General features: G+C 49.9%; 8 protein-coding genes across 8 annotated transcripts; 4 read left to right on the forward strand and 4 right to left on the reverse strand.

Moving 5' to 3' along the window:
* Window positions 1–863: 863 nt before the first annotated feature.
* COCMIDRAFT_8377 (uncharacterized protein) lies at window positions 864–2,454 on the reverse strand (the record flags this gene model as incomplete). The annotated part of the gene is made up of 2 exons (XM_007693307.1): window positions 864–1,934; window positions 2,122–2,454. The coding sequence occupies 2 exons, from the start codon at window positions 2,452–2,454 to the stop codon at window positions 864–866; spliced, it is 1,404 nt and encodes a 467-aa protein (XP_007691497.1).
* A 779-nt stretch (window positions 2,455–3,233) lies between these two features.
* Window positions 3,234–5,560, reverse strand: COCMIDRAFT_104735 (uncharacterized protein; the record flags this gene model as incomplete). Its single annotated transcript, XM_007693321.1, has 2 exons — window positions 3,234–5,082; window positions 5,136–5,560. The coding sequence occupies 2 exons, from the start codon at window positions 5,558–5,560 to the stop codon at window positions 3,234–3,236; spliced, it is 2,274 nt and encodes a 757-aa protein (XP_007691511.1).
* Window positions 5,561–6,945: 1,385 nt separating this feature from the next.
* COCMIDRAFT_104747 (uncharacterized protein) lies at window positions 6,946–7,756 on the forward strand (the record flags this gene model as incomplete). The annotated part of the gene is made up of 2 exons (XM_007693322.1): window positions 6,946–7,403; window positions 7,462–7,756. The coding sequence occupies 2 exons, from the start codon at window positions 6,946–6,948 to the stop codon at window positions 7,754–7,756; spliced, it is 753 nt and encodes a 250-aa protein (XP_007691512.1).
* A 1,790-nt stretch (window positions 7,757–9,546) lies between these two features.
* Window positions 9,547–11,093, forward strand: COCMIDRAFT_8380 (uncharacterized protein; the record flags this gene model as incomplete). The annotated part of the gene is made up of 4 exons (XM_007693308.1): window positions 9,547–9,790; window positions 9,848–10,546; window positions 10,602–10,949; window positions 11,008–11,093. 4 exons carry the CDS (start codon window positions 9,547–9,549, stop codon window positions 11,091–11,093), a joined length of 1,377 nt encoding a protein of 458 aa, XP_007691498.1.
* A 1,284-nt stretch (window positions 11,094–12,377) lies between these two features.
* Window positions 12,378–13,518, forward strand: COCMIDRAFT_39911 (uncharacterized protein; the record flags this gene model as incomplete). Its single annotated transcript, XM_007693317.1, has 2 exons — window positions 12,378–12,396; window positions 12,464–13,518. The coding sequence occupies 2 exons, from the start codon at window positions 12,378–12,380 to the stop codon at window positions 13,516–13,518; spliced, it is 1,074 nt and encodes a 357-aa protein (XP_007691507.1).
* Window positions 13,519–15,197: 1,679 nt separating this feature from the next.
* On the reverse strand, window positions 15,198–18,970 carry COCMIDRAFT_8382 (uncharacterized protein; the record flags this gene model as incomplete). The annotated part of the gene is made up of 3 exons (XM_007693309.1): window positions 15,198–15,934; window positions 15,988–16,697; window positions 16,752–18,970. The coding sequence occupies 3 exons, from the start codon at window positions 18,968–18,970 to the stop codon at window positions 15,198–15,200; spliced, it is 3,666 nt and encodes a 1,221-aa protein (XP_007691499.1).
* Window positions 18,971–19,498: 528 nt separating this feature from the next.
* On the forward strand, window positions 19,499–20,416 carry COCMIDRAFT_8383 (uncharacterized protein; the record flags this gene model as incomplete). The annotated part of the gene is made up of 1 exon (XM_007693310.1): window positions 19,499–20,416. One exon carries the CDS (start codon window positions 19,499–19,501, stop codon window positions 20,414–20,416), a length of 918 nt encoding a protein of 305 aa, XP_007691500.1.
* Window positions 20,417–20,588: 172 nt separating this feature from the next.
* COCMIDRAFT_8384 (uncharacterized protein) lies at window positions 20,589–22,208 on the reverse strand (the record flags this gene model as incomplete). Its single annotated transcript, XM_007693311.1, has 2 exons — window positions 20,589–20,680; window positions 20,771–22,208. The coding sequence occupies 2 exons, from the start codon at window positions 22,206–22,208 to the stop codon at window positions 20,589–20,591; spliced, it is 1,530 nt and encodes a 509-aa protein (XP_007691501.1).
* Between the last annotated feature and the right edge of the window lie 1,171 nt (window positions 22,209–23,379).

The following is a 23,379-nucleotide window of genomic DNA, read 5'->3' on the forward strand; positions in this document are numbered from 1 at the left end:
GGGGGGGGGGGAGGAAAAGGTGTTAAAGGGAAGAGAGAGGGTAATAAACAAGGGTGTGGCTAGCAAAACGTGCAACCGTGTGTGTCTGTGTGTTTTTTTTTCTGACATTTCACCGCGCTAGAAGGCGTGAGATGAGATTCATTTCGAGGGAGAGAGAGAGAGAGAGAGAGGATAGAGTTGGGTTTCGGGTTATGGGGGATGCGAGGGTGAAGGGAAAATAGGAAAATAGGAAATGAAACCTTTGGGGGGAGGGCATCATACACGTTGTGTGTGAGTGTGTGTGTGTGTGTAAAGTAAAGGGCCTACTTAGCTACCTGCCTGTCTGGCTAGGTAGGCAGGGCATTTCATACACCGTATGTTGGTTTTGTAGTTTAAAAAAAAAATAAGACGGGCAGCTTTGCCGCTGGCAACAACAAGGGTCTCCTTCGTTCTCTCTCCCTGAGGGTAAGCGCAACCCCACCCGTTTACAAAGCAACATGCACTTTGCTGACTGAGGCGTTATGAATTGCAATCCTGGGAAGGATAGGGTTGCAAGTAAGATGACGGACTATTGTCACATGCTGCACGTGAGATGAAAAAAAAAAGAAAAGACCCTTGATATCTCACCATCTGGTCGGCCGTTGTCTGTGCCCGTGGTTCTATAGTACTTACTCAAGGACATACTAACCAGGCACGAGAGATGCAGGGATTACACGGGAGGAAGGCACCCAAGCGCAAAACAAAAAACGGTTGCGCATGAGCGGCATGCGGCATATATTAGAAAATATTCCGAATAGTAGGACGTAATATTGGTTCGCTCCATCTTCTTTTCTTTACTTTTTTCACAAGTTCTATAGTAGGTAACTACCTAGATACATTCACACTTACCACCCCCGCCATCGGACCCAAACATCTACTACCGTCTCACCACGGCCCTCCTCAGAATCAACCACAAGATACCATCCAAACCCTGCCCCAGCAACGCAAGCGTGGTTCGGCCAAATCATGACCTTGTCCCCAATCACCAGCTCATTACACGCGGCCTTGTCGCCTTCCCAGGTCAGTATGCCATGCTCTTGGCTGATGCGCCCGACTACCCAGCCCGTTCGGCCGGCCTGCTCGTCGTAGATGTGCTGGGCGGATGAGTTGCCCAGGTCAGGTGTTACGATGCCCCAGCCAGCGTACGACTTGCAGGGCTCGCGACCCATGGCGAGGGAGCCAGCGGAGACGAGTGCCTCGGGCTTGGCGCGCTCGTTGTACACGCTTGTTACCTCTAGCAGCATGCGGATGCCGATGTTGGACTTGGAGAGCGGCTGGAATGCTGGTCTTGGTTCAGCAGACGAAGACGTGGGTGGCCGCGCGTGTGTAGCGACTTGCTGGCAGTCGAGCAGCGGGTACACGCCTGCGTGCAGTTCGACGAGGTGCTGGGCTTGCAGCCGGGAAAGCACAGTCTGAAACTCGCGAACCCGTGGGGAAGCGCTGGAAAGCATGTTCTGGGCTGCTGTGGCAGTCGGCGTCGCACCAACACTCAGCACCAGTTTTCCAGCGAAACTCGCCGGCACCGCCTTAGTTGCTGCCTCGAGCCCGACTAGCTCTTCCATCAACCCGTTGGCTGCATCGTCTTCAGAGGATCCAGCATAACTGTGGCCGAAGTGGCTGTAGAAACCTTGTAAGAAGCACTTTGATCCTGTTTCTTGCGTCTTTGAAACTACCGTTGAGACGAGGGTTGGGAAGGATGGAGATGACGTCTTGATGCCTGCACGCTCGTAGCCTGTGTCGATTTTGATAAAGATGCCCAACTCGACTTGACTGGATGACACAGCAAGACGCTGGGCGAGCTTAAGGAATGCATCCTGGTTATCGATGATGAGGTTAATAGATCGCGGCTTAAGTTTCTCGGCCAGAGCTATCAGGCGTGGTATACCTGATTGTGGAACTGGTACGCCGTAGAGGATCTACACAGGTGACGTCAGTGAAATGATTCCTCTCCGCTTGATCCAAGAATGATCAGTGTAGATCAGGGGCTGGGTAACGGGAGAAACCTAGAACTCTATATCCCAAGACAGCATTGTGCTGCGCATAACATCTCCAACAAAAGAAATAATGAAGGATAGAATATAACAGAGAGAGAAACAAACATACACTAGCATCCCTCCCCTTCCCCTGCTCCTTCACCACCAACTCTGCCAATTTCTCCGCCTCGATAATCGTACTAACAATGAAATTCGCAGCGCCTTCCTCTCCAACTTGCAGCTTGGACAGCTCCGCCGTCTTATGACTCTTGACATGCGCACGGAACCCAACACCTAACTCTTTGCACACATTCAGCATAGCATTGCAGTTGCGCTTGATGAGTGCTCGATCTAGCACTACGGCTGGTGTGGGTAGCTCGTTGAGTGTTTTGCCCACGAACTGGGCGGCGAGCGACGAGGAAGACGGGAGGGGGTAGTTTTGGAGAGTGAATAGCTCGGACATGGTGGGTTATGACGAGCAATCTTTTCCAAGAGATATTTTGCTTTTTTTTTCGTTCTTTCTTTCGTGCCTTGGGATACAGACCGGAATAAAGTAGAATGGGTGGATGAAAGTAGCAGGCTTGTTCTCGAAGTATGCGGGTTGGACTACCTGCTACTGGTTTTCTGGTAAGCGGAATTATGGAATTGGATGACTCTACAATATATATTCAATCCTGCGGCTCTGCCCTCTTGTCCTGCTGTTGTGGGTCCTCCTACCGTGGAGACCTTAATGTTGGAGATATTGGAGCTCCCCCGTCGGACAAACAAAGTGCGGTCGGTGCCGTCACGGCCGCGCTTACTGATGGAAAGGATTTTCAAGGCCGCGGATATTGAGTGAGGAAATTGAGAAAAAGAAGAGTCAGTAGAGCATTAAGTGATTCGAATTATTCGCGTTGAGATGAGGCAATTTCGGTGCTGATATGCTGGGGGTGATGGTGATGGCTTGATGAGTCTTGGATGGTGCTGAGATCTCTTGTTTGCGTTAGTGCGGGGATGCCCACCATCTACTAATTTGGGTAACAACAAAAGCTATCAGATACAAGAAAGCAAGAGGGAAAGAGGGACGCGTTTATGAAAACCAAGCCCAGCTTAAAGTTGATGCAATAAAGGAACGCTAACCTAATGACTCTGGAATACACGAACAAAACATGCCAAAACTCCTGAATAGCACTCGAATCACAATCTTGCTCCACTCTCATAACCTCATACATGTGCTTATACCCCTCAACCTGACACTTGTCTCTATGTGTTGGGTCCAGGCCAGACACTACTCAATCTCCTCCTTCTTCCCGTCATCGCACTGCCGGGACTAACACTCCTTGTACCGACCGCATTCGTCGGCGCAAAACTATTCTCAAGAATGGCATCTTCAAGATCATCCTCCTCTTCGATCCGCGTCACCACATCCTGGGGCGGCTCCTCCTCAAAAACAGCCTGCAAATCAGCGTGGGGGCTGAATTGTTTCCAGCTCTGCCAGAATCCAAACATGGTGCGTTTCGAGGGTCCGGGGCCATTGACGTTGAGTTGGCGAATGGGTTTCCAGAGCGACCGGCGCTCATAATATGTGATGAAAAGAAGAATAGGGAAGTTCAAGGTTCGGATTGCTGTTATGTTAATCTTATGAAACCAGCGTGGTGAGAGGATAAACTTCAACGGAAGAAGTATTACAAAGGCGAGAAGGTTAAAGGGCGGGCGATAAGCAAAAAGTGAGTCTGACTTGACACCTTCAAAGGTCAAGACAGCCCGACGAAATTGAATCTCTGCTGTCGCATCGGCTGCAATCTTGGAGAAGGTATTTGACAGGATCGACACCAAGACGGTTAGGAATAGGGTGTTACCAAGAAACGCGTAGACGACCATGAGAGTAGGGCCAAGGATCTCATGGAAGCCAGGCGCTTCGTCTATTCCTGTACCGTCGAGACCGAACCAGATCCACAACATCCACTTGGAAATGGTAATGGAGTTTGGTGATTCTTCATACCCAACCTCGGGGTTGCTGATGCTCAGCCATTTGAGCGCCAAGAGGAAACCACCAAAACACCACACAGCGATGAGGCTCAATGCCGTGAACTCTTTGACCATGGCTCGTAGGGCAATAAAAAGCATATTATCTGGCATCAGATTAAACGCAATTCGTGGGAAGAGGATAGGTGAGGCTACGGTAAGGACATCGAGAGCTTGTCGCCCAGTCTCGTCTTGTCCTGTTATCCAGCCGTGGAATCGCATCCAGATATAGACAATGAATATGGCAGAGAAAGTAACATCTAGAAAAGCCCACAGTTCCTGGGTATGAACTTCCCATCCATGTTCGAGACATGATGTGAGCTCGTCCAGCACCCAGCCAGCAGCATAGACCATGAAGATCAACTCAGGCCAGGTAAGGAAATGATCTTTTCTTGCTGACATGCACCAGCAATACAAGGCCAATAGTATGAGGAACTGCACGACTTCGATCATGTTGCGCGTCCTTGGTACCATGAGCCGATACTGGTTCAGTACGGGTGCCTTTCTTGGGTCGTAAAGCGAGATGGGCTTGTACTTGTAGTGGTCTGGAATAATGTCCATAAATGTAGTCGGTGTATATACAATGCGTCCTCGATAGATGGCGTCAATGACTTTCTGGCTAGCAGAACCTGAGAGTAGTACTTTACTCTCAGACACAATGGCAACCTCCAAAGCAGTGAGTTTGCCATCGTTGTCGCCTTGACCCTGGTAATCGGAGGCATGTCGTGGTGGACACCGCTCCTCGGGGGCTCCTTGGAAAGGTTGGAATGGCGCGACTAAGATCTGCGCCAGCAGCAACAGGCCGGCTTTTCCCGTAGACTCCTCGTCATGTCGCCGCAAGATTTTCATCGCGACCAATTCGCATAGATTAGCACGTGTAAGATCGACGGTCTGATGATGCTGCTGAAACTGCTGCTCTCGCAAGAACTGCATACGGTTCACGAGCAAACAGTAGACAATGGATATGTCGTCCTCATCGTAAAGACGGTCGACGAGTGGTTTTACAATGAGGACATTCATACGTGGTTCTCGGAGTTGGTCCACAGTGTAAGGGTCCTCAATTACAGCCAGAACGAGTCTTCGTATTCTGTTCCACGATCAGTGGTGGATTTTAAATTCCTATACAGCGCTCCAACTCACCGATGAATATTGAAGTACGTCTGGTGACTCTTGATGGAACTTGTGCCGGGCGTTGGTGCAGCCGTTGGTTGGCCTTGGCCATTGAAACATCCATCACTCCCGGCATAGTCTTCTTCAGGCAACAAAGTCTCCTGCTCTTCTCTACTCTTTGCGAATCTCAACGCATCGCTCAGTGTACGCTGCGTCTCCTGGTAAGGTCGCTTCAGGTACTTTCTGAACTCAATGTGCCGTGACGGCTCGCGCTTTGGGGATGGTCTGGATGTTGGCGAGAGCTCCTCGTCTCCATTGCTCGACAGAACGACAGTACTCTCGTTATTGTCATCGTTGCTAGTAGTAGCGTCGGGGTGTAGTGATGTTCGAGGGAAAGTGCCGTATGCGGGACTACCGTTTTTATTCCAATCTGGGCTGGAAGTTGGGCCTGACATGGGAGGCTGCTGTCAGCCTCCAGTAATGGTAACAGAGACGTCGGTAGACGGCACGTAATTGAGCGGGTCGCGTCTAGAAATGATTGGACTTGCGTGTGACGAAGGTGGCTAATCCTGATTGGTCTCAAAATAGAGGATGCAGCATACGAAGGGGGTGGGGCAAGTATTGCGGTTTGTCAGACTCGTAGCGCCCTAAGACCAGTGCACTTGGGAAAGATATCGAACCCGGTCAATGGCAATGCCTATGTAGTCTCGGTGACGATTGAAGGTAGTAGGCGGGTTGCCGATGAAGTAGCAAGAGAAAGTACGGGCACACCGCAGCCCTTTGAATTGTGAGGCAATGTTTGAAGCTAAATCCCGCGCCGGCTAAACCATATCGGGAGTGGACCCGCCTCGTGATGCGCGACTTTCTTTCCAGAACCATCATCTTCTTGATAAGTAGTAGTTGTGTATCGTTGTCATTGGTACAATGCCTCAGGCATGCGCCACGATGGTCCTCTCTTCTGCGTGTAAAGGAAAACGTGGATAATGGTGGCCACGTGAAAGTAGTGATTTTCGACACGTAGCGTTTCACCATGGATCTACCAAGCATCCAGGGTACAGCTTTGACAGGAGGTCAAAAAGATGCATTTGGGCGCATGGTGTACTTTGGCCATGCGGAGGCTGAGGCGCAACCATGACTTGACCTGCTTCTTATGTACACAAATCAGATTGCTTACAGAAAGGACTGGATTTGATAAGCAGCTAGACGACCAGCAAACGCAGTGGGTCGTCTAAAACAACAAAGCCTAGAACTGCTGTTAAGATAACGAAAGGAATCAAGCAAGATGCTCAGGGACAGAATGAGGTGTAAGCTTCCGATTATCGCTGCTTTAACACTTACAGTTTGCAAAATATGCTTATCAGAGAGCAGAAACTGTAAGCCCATTGAAACGCTATAGTGAAAGTTCAATCACTCTCTTCAGGCAGCATCACTCGCCAATGGCACTACCTCGACCTTGCCTCTGCGCGACTGTTTGCACATATGATGCCTAACCCTAGCTCCGTTACACCATTTCACTTTTTCAATTTCACTTTGCTATTGTTTGACTGAAAATGTATCATTTGCGCGCCGTGCGTGAGCAGATTTGTATGAAACTTGGCGCTGCCGTATCTAGCCCTGCCTTTCCGACATGTTCATTCGAGAATAGAATGACGCATTTGTCAAAAGTGTGGCATTATGACTGTTTTTGCCTAGGCAGGCATTCACTCTTAATGGGCAAATGTCTTACCTAAATGGTCATCTTCCACCAGGTACTCCACTTTTCTGTGTTTGTCTCTCTAATCTAAAAAGCATTTTCCTTCACTTCAGTTGCACAACCAACAGAAAGGAGAAGTTTACAAACATGGAACCAGAGGGATTCGAGGATTACTATGCTACCCTAGGACTGCAGCTCGGTGCCTCACCCAATGCGATCAGGTCTGCCTTTCATGCCTTGGCTATCAAGTATCATCCCGATGGGTCTGGAATTAGCGATTCGACCCTCTTTCGTGCTGCGCGCGAAGCCTTTGACAGGCTAACGAATACTGAGTTCCGCAAGGAGTACGATAGGACCTACTGGCGTAAGAAGCTCCACATTGACCCTCCCGCTCCGAGCACTGACGAACAACCTTTTGGTAACACTCGCACTTACCAGTACGAAGCTGAGATGCGAGAGAGGGCTCGTAGAGCCAGTCCTCCACCGAAGAAGCCCTTCAAGAAGCCTGGTGATCCTGGATGGAAATATCTGAATAGCGCCGCGTACCAGAAATGGAAACAGCTGTCGGCCAGTTACTATGCCAGGCATCCCGAGTGCGAGCCTCCGTAAGTTGACTGCAACCCAAGTGACTTTGTTGAGCGCTGTTACTAATTCTTCTTTCAGTGTCGATGAGAGTAGGCCTCCAAGCCCTGGTCAAGGCGGTCTGCAACACGGTCTTTTGGTCAAAATGTCGCACGAGTGTGTGCTGCGCCCTTGCAGATATCGGAGTGCGACGTGGAAAGTGCAGCCCGGTGGTGCAGATCACTGCGTGTTCTGCATGGAAGCCCGTGTCGGCTGCAGCAGGTGTCCTGGATGCGAGGCTCTGGCATGCCAGAAGTGCCTGAAGAAGATCGCCGAGATAGAGCAGAACTCATGCATTCTGAGCAACAAGGCTCCGTGCGCTACATCGGGAGGTTAGAGCGACGGTACGCCTGCGCAAGAGCGGGGATCGCCTGTGATGCGAAATCTCCAATGGACAAGGGGAGTAGGTGTATGGACAGAATATACTTGTGCGATGATTATGTGCACCTTCATGGGCAGCGCCCAAGGAAACATTACCAGATACACCACCCAATTACAACTGTTCAAGTAACCGGGGGTTGATTGATGTTTGCTGTCAGTTTTGAGTGCTTATGGGATTCGTATACACTGAATGTAGAAGCTACTAATCTTGATGATGACTGACTACTTAGCCTACCGGTAGTTGATGCCCTGTCATTCCGAACAAACTCCATTTTACTTCGGTGCCGATTCACGACTAGGGTTTGTGTGGAATCTGATGGCTCAATGAATGGAGGGGGGGAACAGAGAAGACATGCGAGTTCAAGATGGTGAGCCGGACGGGAATGGTATCGTTCGTACCCATGAAGGGATTTGGGTGCTTACTGTTCCGAGGCTGTAACAGAACCTGGCATGGGTATGGGAGAGACAAGGCCGATTTTAGAAGTCCATGTTTCCAAAGGTAGATAGCGTTGACTTGTGTAGTACACAGTACAGAAGGACGGGGCATGACAGGTGCCGCTAGTGCAGCTGTTACGTCATGGCTTGGCGTGTCTGGTGTGGATTTGTTACCCATGGAAGGAATGGCTTCTCAACACCATGACTGCAGTAGACGACCAGAAAACCCATCATCTCGCCATGCCAGCCATCGCTGCCATCCAAAAGCTCATATGCATTGATGCTATACTCGGAGTCGGCGATGCGAAACCACGATAGCGAAACAGAATACGCATGACATGTGAACTACACATGCTGCACACATGGGTATGGTGACATGGCTATAGCTGGAGATGTAGCAAATGGCATCGAGTCGTTACATGTGTTTCTGGTATCATCAACACGGCCTTGATTGCTGTGATGTCGATTACTTGCATGGCACTACTGGTAACTCGCATGTTGTTGGATTCCCGCTTCATCATCTCGACCAGCCTGTCGTCAGCGTAGTCAGCCGCACTGCTTGATGTGAAGCGACGGCTACACGGAGCATGGAGATGGCCTGTGTTGACTGCCTCGCACTCTGCTCAGGCAGACCATGTGCATGCCAGCCGGCTCAGCATTCGCACCATGGTCTGGTATACTTACAGAGACAAAAGCTATTAATTCCTGAGGCTCCCAGATTCGAAACAGGCACCAAGGCGGCGGGGGCCTTACAAGTGCGAGGGGCCGCCGCACACCCCGCGTACACATACAACTAAGTAGTTAGTGCAGGTGTTAGACACAGACAGAAGGCGCGCACGGCCCCGGGGCCACTCGCCTTCCGAAGCGTACTTGGCGTGGGCCCCACAGCTTGGAAACGTGCAGGCGCGCGCCGCCCACTTTTTGACGCGCAATCCGGCCAAGTCTACCGTCAGCCCGCATGTCGACTTGAAGCACACCAGTCCGCCCAGCTCCATTTATGGCACAGTCCAGCTTGGCTGATCTCAATCAGGCCTTATCCTGGTGCGCCAAACGGCTTGTGAGGCGGCACTTAACATCAGACTCGCATCCCGTGTCAAGTGTATTGCTCCCAGCTGCTCCTCCGAGCCATCGAGGCTAACCCTTTCCGCCCACACGTGTCCAATCACCACTTAGCGCCATCTGACCTCATCCACTCGTCTTCTGTCCTGCTTCCCTTCGGTGTTTGCTGGCCATTCACTCACTGTACATACCTTTCTTATCGTCTTACCAATTCAATTTCGCTCTTTTCAACACTGCAAGTCCACATTCAACATGGACCTCTACCGAGCTACCTTTGCGGGTTCCGTATTGCTGAATCTCTTTGCATTCTACCAAACCCACCGCTCCCGCAAAGCAACCACCGAGGCGGCCGTCTCGGACAAGAAAGATGGACTGGAATCCCACGAGCCCGATATGGACGGCTTGGCCAAGCTGAAGAAGCGCTTCTTCCCAATCTATCTGCTCGTCAACGCTGCGGATTGGCTTCAAGGACCCTACATCTATCCCATCTACAAAGGTACACGCACGTGAATGAATAGCCCCTCCTCCCTTGCGTACTCACATGTCTTTGCAGATGAGAAAGGACTCCCCGAAGAAACAGTCGCCTTCCTCTTCCTCACAGGCTTCATCTCCGCCGGCATCTCCGCATCCTTTGTAGGCGGACTCGCAGACCGTTATGGCCGAAAGACGGCCTGTCTTGGATACTGCGCCATCTACTCCCTCTCGTGTGCCACGCTCCTTACCAACAACATCTACATTCTATTCTTTGGTCGTATACTCGGCGGTCTTTGCGGAACGATCCTCTGGAGCGTCTTCGAGAGCTGGCTCGTCGCCGAGTTCAACCAACTTATGCTGCAAGATGGTGAGCCTCACTTGAGTGCCATCTTCAGCACCATGACCACTTCCAACACTCTGGTTGCCATTGCCTCTGGCATCTTCGCTGAATGGGCCGTCACCAAAACGGGCACTGCCAAGACGCCGTTCATGGCTTCGATTGCGTGCCTGGCCCTGTCCTTCCTAGCCATCTCGTCGTACTGGGGCGAGAACTATGGATCCAGCAACCGACGGGCATCTGAAACCGAAGGTCTTCTTCAGCAAGAAGAGGCGGCGCCGGCGCCTTCCTCAACCTCTGCTCTGCGAACAATTCTCCGTGACCGCAACATTATGATTCTCGCGCTGGTATCGGGTTTCTTTGAAGGATCGCTTTTCCTATTCATCTTTTTCAAATTCCCTGCATTGAAGCTCAGCCACCAATTATCCGGCTCGACAGACGGTAAGCAGCCCTCTAACGCCACCATCTCTGAATCTGTGCATCTGACACGAAGCAGAGCTGCCTTTCGGTCTCATTTTCGCCATCCTCATGTGCTCCATGATGCTTGGCTCTCTCCTCCACAAACATGTCTCCACATCGGCAAACCCAGTACCTGCGCAGAAGATGCTCATTGGCATTCTCGCCATTTCTTCTGTCTGTTTCTTTATCCCTGGGCACTTCCGTGACGAACGCCTTACACTATGGTGCTTCTGCATCTTTGAGCTCTGCTGCGGAATCTACTACCCGGCCATGGGCTCGCTCAAGAGCAAGCTCATTGAAGATGGGTCACGAGCCAGCATTTACGGTATTCTTCGCATTCCGCTCAACGTCTTTGTCGTGCTAGCGCTCAGCACCACAAAAGAAGGTATGCATTGTTCCCACGGCTGTCCAAGATGAGCACAAAAGCTAATACGTGCATCTAGGCGAGGCGCATCGCGACACAGTATTCACTACATGTAGTGTCCTGCTCATTGTGGCTGCCGTGTTTGTCCACAAGACGCTGGCCTGATTTCTTTTTGTTATGCTCGTGAAACTCTAGGCACAATGCACTCGTAGGGGATGGCGCACAAACTCTCGATCTTTAGAACTTTGGTGATATGTCAGCTCTACCATCTAGCGCCGAGGCTATGTAAAGACTATTTTGTTGTTATTACTAAGTATGGTTGCTTTCTGTAAATAGCACCGTAGATGCACATCACCATGTACAATACCCACTTGGTTTGCTTTTGTTTGGTCATGGCAATCGGTTGGGTACGTAAGTATGCACATGTAGATAGAAGCAGCAAGGTAGATCATATGATATCATTGTCAGCTGTCGCGTTTGTATACCCTACACGACTTGGAACCAGACTTGTATGCGCAATCTTGAGGTCTGTGCGATGGGGCCTCTTGGTGGCCCGCCAGCGTGGAAGCATGTTCAGGGAGGCCGAGTGCCCAGCTAAGGGTGAAACGACGCTGGTGGCGGCTGATGGCCAAGAAGACGCACTCCTGGTACACACGACTGCCCGCCTACCACCATGGCCATCGCAAAACGTCTCCCGCGCCTAGTCGAGCCGCCATCATGTTAGTTTGCGCGCGAAGCCAGTGTCGGTGCCCCATGATCCAATGGTGCAGGTGTGGCCGTATGTAGCTGTTACTCCGCAGTCAGCTCGTATGTCCAAGGACCCAGTCATGGTCAGCAGGGGGCGCGCCTAATGCTGGCTGTCGTCTTGCTCGCTCCATCAGCACAGAGTGACCATCGTCCGACTGGAACCGGGGTGGTCAAAGAGACAGGCCGACCAAGTGTCTTTTGATATGAAGGTCAGTGCTTGGCGAGTCCAATGTACGCGTAACACTCGTTGCCAGCTTGGGTCCCGCTGTTGGCTGTTTCGGCGGCAATGCTTGGCACGTGTCCCATACACGGCGATCCATGTCAGGGAATCCAGACAGATTGAGAGGACGCCCTGTTTGACCATGATAACATCTGCATGCGAGGCGGGCTCTCGGGCCAATTTGGCTCTAACCTTGCCTTTTTTTTTTCTCCTTCATCATCATCTCTTTCTCTCTCTCTCTCTCTCTCTCTCTGTCTTTTTTCCTTTCTTTCTTACTCTTTTGCTCTTTCCTTTTCCCCTACATTCACCTACAAACTCCTCACCCTTCTCCGCTCCTTCCCGTCACTACCCCCACGTACGCTTGACGCGAATAGAACCTCCATCGATTCAACTCGGAGGTTTATGTACATAACACGATTGTTCTTTGTCTCTCTCATCTAGATATTTGGACATCGTTCTTTGTTTTTTGTACAACAGCCACAATGTTAAGGTCTTTTGGAGGTATGTCACATGTTGCTTTGCAATGCTTCTTGTCAAGTCCCCCCCTCCTTCTAACATTGACCGCCAGCACGTATATTCGCGGGCATATTCGTCGTCGTCTTCCTGATTGTTATTTTCCACAACGAAGAATCCGCTGGCACGGCTCTCCTTCCTTACCTGCCTGTCCTCCCCTCAACAGGCTCATCGCAATCCTCCTCACTCCTTCGAGCATGGATAAAAGACCGATCCGCTCTCTCCGAGAAATCGTGGAAAGCGAGTCTCGACCAGCGCGAGCAAATGGCAAAATCCCACCCGGATAACCCAAAGATCCCCTTCTTCCCAATGGACTTTTTGAAATATCCATTCACTATCTGGGACTTTTTCCCCCCAACCTGGACCTGTCCCCATGACATCCAGCGCGTAGGCCGCATGGGCGACGGCGGAAAATGGGTCTGCGGCATGAGCGTCTACGAAGGACTTCCCGCAGTCAAGACCTCCGCATCCGACGAGTCATCCCTCTCCAACGCCCAGGACGGCCTCGTAATGTACAGTTTCGGCATCAACGGCGAATCCTCATTCGAAGCAGAAATGCTCGAGCGCGTGCCCAGCGCCCGCATCTGGGGCTACGACTTCTCCGTCGACGCCTGGGGCCCGCAAATTGCCCCGAAACACCGCCACCGCACTTTTTTCAAAAAGGTCGGACTCGGAAAGGAAGACGCGCATGATGCTAGCCCCCCATTCTGGACTCTCCCCTCCCTCATGAAGCAGAACAACCACACCTACATTGACATTTTGAAAATCGATGTCGAGGGTAGTGAGTACGATGCGCTAGATACCATGATGGACGCTTTCGACAATGTGAAATCCGCATCTGGAAAGTCGGTGCTGCCAATCGGCCAGGTCATGATTGAGTTGCACTTGGGAGATGGTGTTTCCACTGACAACCAAGTTGGAGGTGGCAGTATCGATTTCGGGCGCTTCCGCAGCTGGTGGGAGCGTCTGGAGCGCATGGGCATGCGCCCCGTGTGGATGGAAATCAATCTTTTCGCTGTTACGCTCGGCAAGACAAAGTCGAATCCGAGGTGTACAGAGTATGTCTGGGTCAATGCAAGGGATCAGAGGAATGTACTTTGGAATGTATAGATTTATGGTTTTACTCTTGCCTTCCTTCCGCTTGAGTAGTAGATCCGGAGGGAACCAAACTGTGGCGTTTTTTTCATTTTTTTTCAATGGTCATATATGACATATGGATATAGTTGCTACAAGTTAGATAGGTGTTCAACACATGTTCGTAAATAGAACACGTTGTTTCCTCCCCACCCCCACTCTTTCTCTCTCCGTCTCTTTGAGTCTTGAATCATGACCGTTTCCTTAATGCAGTATCATCCACCGCTGTCACTTTTCCCACCTACAACCCGTATACACATGTGTACCAACCCAACACGTTACAAGCAAACAAAACACACCTACGACTTCAATCCCATGCATTCCGTCTCCCCCCTCCATCCTCCACCCCCCCAACCGCGGCCCCCGAAACCCCTGCGAAACACACCTCGTCGCCAACCCGCTTTCGGCCCGACCCCACCACCACTTTTCTCTCCCTCCTTCCTTCTCCAACCAATCCCTCTTCCTCTTCTCCCTTCTCCCAAGCCAGCATCAATCGAAAAAAAAATTGAAAGAAAAATGGCACCCCGTCCATATGGCACCCCTTCAACCGCATCGCCCCCTTCCTTGCAAACGGTACTACGCCCGAGAACGGCAGATAAAACTACATATATGACGTGATAATAATAATAATAATAAAAGTCAAAGCCTTGACCCGTGCCGCAAAACGCCAGATAAAGTACTTTGTAAAAACGGCTTGGAAATTACACACACACACACACACACACACACACACGAATGACATTGAATCTATTTTTTATTTCTTTATTTATTTAATTTCAACTTTTTGCGTACTTTGCGCCCTTTGCATACTTTGCTTGGGGCGTGTGAGAGGTAGCAAGTAAAGTACATATGTACGCAGTTAGGCATGTGTGAGTGTGTGTATGTGGGGAGAGAAAGAGAGAGAGAGGAGATTAGAATGTGGGGTAAGTAAGCAGGGTTTATTAGACTAGTTACTAGCCTTGCTATTGTCATTTTTTGTTTTTCCCTCTTTGGCTTAAATTCTCCGTGGCGCTTTGGAGGCGCCGTGCTGCTTCTGGGGGGTGCGCGGGGTGTGGGAGGGGCGGGATGCATTCCGGGGGCAGGAGGAGGAGAGGATTTGCGAGGGGTTTTGGGGGAGGAAATGGGGTTGGATCTATGCTTCTTTTTTTGACAAAGGCTTGGGGTTGGTGTTTTGATTGTGGGTAAAGACCTTTTTTTTTGAGGGCGAGCTTGGTGACTTGGTTTTTAGTTTGTCCAATTGAAGTGGGTGAGGTTGGATTGGGTTTCCCCGGATTTCCAAATGGTATCCGTGGGTTCCGGAGGCTACTTACGTAATGAAGTGTGAGGTGCCTGAGGCTAGTTCGTATGTGGCGTCCAAGAGTCATGGCTATTCGGGGTATTCCTCTTTAGTGGGACGTGCCGTCTTTTTGGGATGTGTACATTGACTTTATTACCCTCCAAATCCAGCCACGCGGATTGTATGTAGCGCTCGTTACTGCATACGCTCTTAGTAATATTTGCTTTGGATCCTGGCTCTAGTCTCTTGTGTTACTTGGAATAGCAAAAATGGAATGATTGCGTATTTCTCTACCCGTATTCAACTCTGAGTGAAAAGACGAAGCTTTTCCAGATAATGGTAACCACCACTCACTGACCCTTCTGGTGAAAACTTCTAATCACTTCCCAGTCCCAAGTCCACTCCCAAAAACCTTGTCAATCCTCGTCGCTCTCTCCCACACAATCTCTGCTCCACCATCTTCGGTCTTCTTCTTGAAATAAAGAATCCTATGCTGAGGAATAAACTCCTCATCCGTCTGCTCCGTCTTCCACTTCTCAAGGCCCGTCTCTTTCGCACCAAGAAATCGGTCTTCATATCCGATAATGTAGTCGCCGGGATCAAGACTTGGGTCCCAGCGTAATCGGTTAAGAACATCGGAGGCGGGACGGAGTTTTGAACTTGATAAGGGTGTCGAGGTGGGCTTTGGACGTTGCGGGATTGCACGCTGCGGCTTGGCCTCATCGGCGTCCTCGAGCTCTTCGTCAAGCTCTTCTTCGTCTTCTGAATCGGAGTCCATACACATGACGTAGTGTCCCCATTCTCGCTCATCTAGCTGTAGAGCCTTGACATCACGCCTCTTCACTAGCGATGCATCAATCCAGCAGGTGTTTGAGTCGTAGTTCTTCTCATCGGTTCGGAGCTGGGTCAGGAAGCGATCAAGCGCTTTTTCTAATGATCTTCTGGCCTCTTGTTTGTCTTCTGGCCCGCCAGTCGAGCTACCCTCTGCGGCTTTCGACAGGCCAATCAAGTAACATCCCTGAAAGTCGTTGCTGTCGGTCGAGTTATCGGGAGCATCATCTGTGAATAGAGCTGGCCAGACCCGTACTTCTGATCCTGGAAGAGCTTTGTGGATGTCTGCATGATCAGTCAGATCGTCCAAGTATTATTTCGGGTCTGAGAGTACTTACCAACGACGATAGATATGCATCGCGACTCAACCCAGCCAACCAAACTCTTGCCCTTTGCAAGCATACGACCCCAGAACTGAACATCAATTTTGACAAAGTCATTGTAAGCGTTTAGAAACTCAACAGCCCCAAAAGGAAGATGAGGTTCTGAGGCCAGATCTGATGATGTGCCGAAGAACTTTTGCCAGGTCATACCAGGCTCGCTTAGCTTCATATCGGCAGCCTTGAACTCCTTGATCAACATCTGCAAACCCGGAACCGTGGATTTGTTTGCGAAATTAGAGTTGGGTGCATGGAAGCTGAGAACAACCATGGGCTCTCTTGCACTGCGGTTATATCGCGGCTTCTTCTTGTGGAAGAACGCATCGTACACCATATCATTTGACCAGTCAAAGTTTGCGTAGTGTTGGAAAAAGCTCACGACTATGTCTGCCACACTTACTGAGCCAACGTCATGTGCTAGACTCTTGCAAACCCAGGAGAGCAGGAGCGTGATGTGCATCCCGCCCAGATAACCAAATTTTGCAGCGTAGAGACCGCGCTGAACAGCCCACAGCTTGATTAATCGGTAAGCCTGGCGGAAGATAGATCGCGACGGAATTGTACGTTGGAGGTATAGCAGGTCGCGGTAGGGTTTCAATTTGCGAAGCGAGAGCATAGAAAGGTTGAAGATGGGGTCGGATGCGGGGATTTCTGCAAATTCGGACCACCTATGCAAAACACGTCAGTACTGTTAATAGGAACGATTCAAAGTAAGGACTTACCTTTCTACTACTTGCGCTGCAGGGCAATACTGCAAGTCCATCAGGATGCCATTGACTGAAAGTTCGAGCATAGTACCAGTAGCAGCTTCAACCTTTCTCAGAATGCGCACTTGAGGATTTCCGGCCTTAACGAGGCGTTGTCGAGCAAGCTTGAAGAATGTCTTTGAGCTGATGGAGCCAATGCAAAGACAGTCAATGTCTGAACCGGATGTCCAAACACCCAGAGCATACGAGCCAACTGGTACTATGACTAGTGGAATACCAGACTGTCCAGTCTCTGCATCTTCACTAGTGTCCAAGACAATTCGCTGGAGGAGCGCAAATGCTTCTTGTCGCTGTGCTGTTTGCTCATCGTTGGGAATCATACCATGGACCTCAAGTGCTGAAGAAATGTCTGAAGACTCCGTCAAGGTCGCGATTGCGCGTTTCAGTTGGACCGAGGGTTGGTTGCTGGAGTCGGCATCCATTGCACTGTCGATCGTTCCACCATGCCCAATCTTTAATCTTGCTCTCACTCCATAGTGATCACTAGCGACTACTTGCACACCATCAATAGTCTCAGGCCGACCAAATTGATTGAACCGGATCACATGAAGAGTGTTGTTTGGGCGAATCAGTATCCGGTCGTAGCGTTGTGGGCGATCGTGTGAAGTGGTGGTGGTTCCGGCAGCAAGCCTGTTGTTTTGTGGATCAAACGTCGCAGATTCTTCGCCTTCGTATAGCTCTCCCAGGTCAGTAGTGCTTGTCTGGTCCGTTCCTTCAATTCTGGCAACAGCCCAGGCATCGAACAAACCAGCATCACTAATCGAAGTCTCTATAGAAGAGAGTGTGTTCGCGGTCTCTTCGGTGATGGACTTGTTCTTACAAGCGGTCTCAATGGTGTAAGTTGAGGTGACAATGTTGAAGTCGCCTGCAATGATCCATGGCTCATTCGCATAGTTTTGCTCCAAATGGCTGATGAGGGTTTTCATCTGAGCTCGTTTAGTTGCAGTCGAGCCATCAGTAAGGCCAGCGGTCAAGTGGACACTGGCGACTACCAAACCTTCCGAGCCCGACGAACCAGATGTGGCCAACCCTCGAAACTGTGCGACAATGGCGCCCTTGTGCTTTCGATAAAATGGTACTGCCTTCCACGAAAACGGATAACGGCTCAGAACAACAATGTTTCGCAAACTAGGTAGCGGTCCAATGTCCGGTTGTTCGGGTGGTCCGTGGGAAACGAAAGGATATCTTCGCTGAATTTCGCTGTCGCCGAGCATGTAGGATAGGAAGTCATCCGACATCTCTTGCAGCACTAAGACATCGGCCATTGCGGGATCCGAGAGGATGTTAACGACGAGCAAAGAATCGCGATCATGTGTTGGGGGGTACTCGCTATCGATTAGGACGTTGTAGCTCGCGACTGTGAGCGTCTCCACCTCGATTTCTTCATGCTCCTCAGCAGTGTAAATCGACCATTTGTATTCATCTTCATCAAAGTAGTATGTCGATCCTGGCTGCACTCCTTGACTGGGCTCCTGTTGAACTATTTCATCTTGAGTGTCCTCAGCTTTCGAAGGAAGGCTCCGCACCCAGTAATTAGGGCTGTCGGGCCTTGGGACGACATCAGAGGAGCAGATGTCAATGGTAGAGAAAAGGCGCATGCAATCTGTCGAATCGGAACCAGTCGTTCGTTCACGTACTAGGATAGCAAGCGATCCAACGCTAAATCGTAGGTGTGGTATTAGTTTGGCTTTGTCCAAGAGATATTCCCGTGCGAAGACTGTATTGTCCTCAGATTGGCCAAGAGTAAGATGCAAGGTAGATCGAGGAGGAGGCTGTCCTATAGCTTCCAGCGCCAATTTCCGTAGTGATTCAAGGGTCGCATTTGAGTCGTCACTATCGTCCTTGGCTCTGTCCTCGCTAAGGAAGATTGTGCACCTGTTCTTTTGTGTGAAATACCCGGCTTGGGTTAGTTCCACATCGATTGGTTTGTGTTGATCCAAGCGCGTTGCAAGATAGTCTTGGATTTGTTTCTGCGCTTGTGGAAGCTGCTCGGGTGCTACGAATGGGTATATGAGATTGACGTGTGCTGGCCATCTTCCAAAAGCCTTGTCGTAGAGCTCTCGCAACTGATCCACGTAGCCGCATTGCGACCTGGGCGGTATAATGCAAAGGGCCGTATCATACGATGTTGTTGAAATACGTGTGGGTGCTGTCAATTCCTCCGCAGACGCCATTGTTTAAAATGCTGGGATAATTGCGAAAAGAAATGTAAAATAGAGAGAAATCGCGAAGGGGTATCGTGTGCACGTGAACGAAAAAAGTGGTGGTGATGTTGAATGTCAATGAGTATAGAATGATACTTATGCTGAGCCAGAATACACCTCCACCCATGCGAGTCCACTCAGAGCATAAACCATGTGTCCAAAAGAGGTAATAATAAGTATGACTGGAGCTGTGCCTGGAGCTCATGCATCAGTGAGATATAATGAGTCATCCACGCTAACCGCAACGGGAGCATGCGCCACAATTATGGATCGAGCATGTCTCAAATGCTTGCAGCCGCAAGAGGCGAAGTCATAGTAGGGCCGATTGTACTCGTGTGAGAGAAGAAACAACAACAGCTGGTGTAAGGGGACTAGGCAAAAGGTTAGTGGGGTAATTACATCATGCTCCTACTAGTACCTACTAGTAGTACCACTAGGGCGCAGCCCAAAACAGGCGAACATCCTTCATCGAAGAGCGTCATGACGCTCCACACAGCTATGGCGAGACTATCAAATTTACCGAGTGAACTTCTCTTCGAGATTATCGATCTCATAGTCACTTCTATCCACTGGCCAGAGGGTAGCAAACGCTACCGTCCGGTGGGAGACACAGGCCTGTTCCCTAGAAACATATATTGCGTCCCTAAACTGAAACTCGACGAACGACACCCTGCACTTAATCTCTTGCTCACGAGTCGGAAACTCTACCTGGAAACTCGAATTTATCTCTCAAAGAAGCTGCAAACTCTCGACCTCGACGTCGCAATCGTTGACGACCATTGGATTTGGCCCACGTGGCGAAATCTGTCCGTGCGGAAAGACGGCGCCTTTGACCGAATCGATGTCCATTTCATTCTTTGCTGCACTGAACACGAACGCTCACTACGAGATGAATGGAATACGGACTCCGTAGCAGGTGCTTGCAAGAGTATAGATAAGGACTGCTTGCCAGCTACAAGGTACTTGAACTGGCGAGCACTGAATCCGCTGAACAACCTTGTTGGTAACGGAAACACCGGCACTTCCATCGTCAACACGTTCTCCGAATTCATGGAACAGCCCTTTTCTGGCGAACCAATAGGAAGCCCTTTCATATTCAAGACCAATACGCTAGCATTCCATGTCGACACGAGTATCTATAGAGACGGGAACAGACTCCTAGGTGAATCAGAAGTGCCCGTGAGAATAATCGATGGCCTTGCCCACCTCTACTTCAAACAACTTTACCCCGCCAATGTCGAAAGAGCAAAATATTTTCTCGAAGATGTGCAGGAATACGTTCAAATCTGGTTTCAAGAATGGAAAGAGAATAAAGAAGCTTCGCCGAGAGTTGGGAAAGTCGTATTCTGCATTGATGGAGCGACTGTGCGAGAGCTGGACCTAGCACAGTATGCATTGGGAGTTAGAGACGACTAAAACACGAACATTGACATTGTATCGAGTGGAAGAGCCAACATGTTGTTTACTCAAACTTTGATTGGTAGATCTCAGCTTCCTCTATTTCAGAAAACAAAACAAAAACGACTGCATTATGAAATCAATTCCGGACTGTAACCAAGATCATCTGGCCTGCTCCAAGATATCTCCTTCACGCATTCGCAATACTCTTCAAAAACTTCTCCTCCGACTCCTTCGCCATCGTCGAATTAAGCCAATAACCACCCTTCGCATCCTTCCCCACTATATTCGTCAAGTGCGCCAAAGACACCCAGTCACTCTGGTGTTTAAATATCCCTCTAGTATGATAATACGACGGTCTCCCTCTCTTACCCCCTTCCTTGCCCGCCTCACTCGCACCGTGTACCAAGGCAGCCGAAAAGTCCGTTTCAAAAAACTTCGCCTTGTTCCAGTTAGTCATGATGATTATCTTGGGAATCATCGTCGTACCCGGCGGCAGCACGTGGTCGAAGCGACCGAGCCGCTGGGCGCGGTGCGTAGCTTCGACCGCCTCGCGACTGCTCTGGTTGACGATGCTTTTGCGGATCTTAGCGGCTATGTGGCCTATGGGGAGCTCGAGAAAGTCTTTTAGCGCAATGTGCGTGTAGAGGCCAGCGGTGGCGTTTCCGACGTAGGCTTTGCCTTTTGGGATTAGGGCTTTGTATTTTTCCGTGTCTTCGCTTAGTACGTCGCGCATTCCGAGGACGCTGAGAATGAAGACTAGGCGGTCGAGAGGGTACTTTGGCAGGTCGAAGTCGGAGGTTACGAGGTGCCGGACTAGCCAGGCGGTGATGATGTCGCCGTCGGAGAGGAACGGGGTGGTTTTGGTAGGGGCAGAGGTACTGTAGGTTATTTCGGAAGGGTCGAGTGAGGCGAGATCGTTCATGGCTTCTTTGCGTAGTCGGGCGAAGCAGGACGCTGGTATGTACATTTTGCGGTCGCATTGGGGCTTGGGGGTCTGGAACAGGCGCCAGTGAAGGATAGCAAGGATGAGCTTGAAGCTCGGTAGCTTCGGTAGCCTCGATATCCAGTCCTTCAAGCTTGATACTGCCGTCCAGATCGAAGGTTGTTTCTTTTCATCTTCTTCATGCTCATCTGGAAGCGCGCCAAGATCCTTCAAGTAGTCAACATCGTAGTCCCAGACTTCTGGCACGTCTTCATCCCTTCCTTCTAGGACTGCGACCCATGCATCCAATAGCGTATGGAGTCCTAAGGCATCCGTGAGTGTATGCAACCCCGTTATGGTGACCAATGTCGCATCTTGAAAATTAGCAATGTCCAACCCTGCCTGTGCTCTGTCGCTGTGAGTCCAGTATTCCATCACTTTTGGACCGCCCTCCGACGGCGTAAGCTCAGTCGTCACAGGCAAGGTTTCAAATGATTGTATACGATCATTGTCTTCAACACTTGGGAATATGCGCCAGATTGCATGTTCCTCCAGTTTCATATCATACGTCCTTTGGGTATAATCAATTGGGGGGCGGTCCTTGGTAAACTGCGCCGGAATGTGGTTCTCAAGTCGTCCAGTTTCGTTGTTCAAGCGTAGTCGTGCTCCCAATTTTCTCCAACGGGGCTTCTCGAGCAACTTCCAAAGTGCATCCGCGAGTCTTTGGGCATCGAGAACATCGTCGAAGCGCATAGTGAGTTCTAATGCAATGTTCCTGTGTTCCATCCTATCATCCCGGCTATTTAGCGGTATGACTATATCCGTTGGTATGCGCTCTGGACCATGTTGTTGTTGTCCGAAGACGTAGTTGAGAAGGAATGACATGGTAAGATTTCCGAGAACTTCCGATAATGGGAGAATGATACTGGTGTGTAGTTGAAAAACGCATCTACTCAAAGTGATATGTAGTTAGGCCTTATTGTATAATTGTTATTCAGACTACATTAGTTTACAAGAGCAGCTGGGTGGGAATATAGAAGAGAGAACGAGTATCACACAAAGGGATCATTTAATACCTTATGGTTCAAACTTTAAGCATGAATCGCGTCTCTGCTTACGGGCGGCATACAAGTATTCGTGGTCAGACTTTCCGGTTGCTTCCGGGGTGTCTGAGACCCATGAAGTCGTCTTCAAAGCCCTTGTTTTGACTCACCATAGAAACGGTTGTGAGAGTGAACCGAACAGGGTTCACTAACATTCTTGATTGTGAAACACAATAGTATTAACCCTCGGTTGGTCCTTTCTTGTATTTCCTGTGCTCATCTATCTTATTTAGTCTGACATCCGTGCGGCATCTAAAGAAATTTGGCCTGTGCTAAGGCGCAATGTCGGAACCAAGAAAGCAGCAAAAACAGGCAGGGGATTAAAACTTACAACAATGGATCTGGCAGGTCTGTTGAGCAGCTGAGTGAAGGACAGAATATTCACCAAGGTGATATGCTTTATCAGTGGGCTACGTGGCAGTCGAGTGCCCGCTGAGAATTAACCGTAGCATCGAAGGAATTTGAAAAGAATTGTTTGGCCTTGTCAAAATCGTTTCAATTGAGTAGTCCGTACATCATATATCTGGTCTCTTGAGTAAACTGAAATAGCCGGACGAAAATTTGGTTTGATAGTAGCCCATATTGCACCTAAGATAATCACAAACAGTGTGAAGAATCACGTGAAAGGTTCATGACACCCACAAAAGTACGAATGTATGTATCGACTAATTTTGAATAGCCAAAAGGTGCATGGTATTGGTGTTAATGAGTTATTAGGTTGTTGTAGTAGGTACCGTTTACCTCCAGCTATCCTAATCCACCAATAAGGCCTTGACACATGTATGCGATGTAGAACACCAAGCAAAAGAACGGGCTCATCACGAAGCTCTTGAATTCGAGGTAAGAGGAACATTTGCCAACTCTGCGGGAGTAGCAAAAGGCATGTTGGGACTGATCCTCTTCCTCACTACCAGGCTGACGTTCACCGGCCACCAATAAGTGTTTTCAATCGT

Source organism: Bipolaris oryzae, assembly GCF_000523455.1.
Source record: "Bipolaris oryzae ATCC 44560 unplaced genomic scaffold scaffold_160, whole genome shotgun sequence".
Lineage (NCBI taxonomy): Eukaryota > Fungi > Ascomycota > Dothideomycetes > Pleosporales > Pleosporaceae > Bipolaris > Bipolaris oryzae.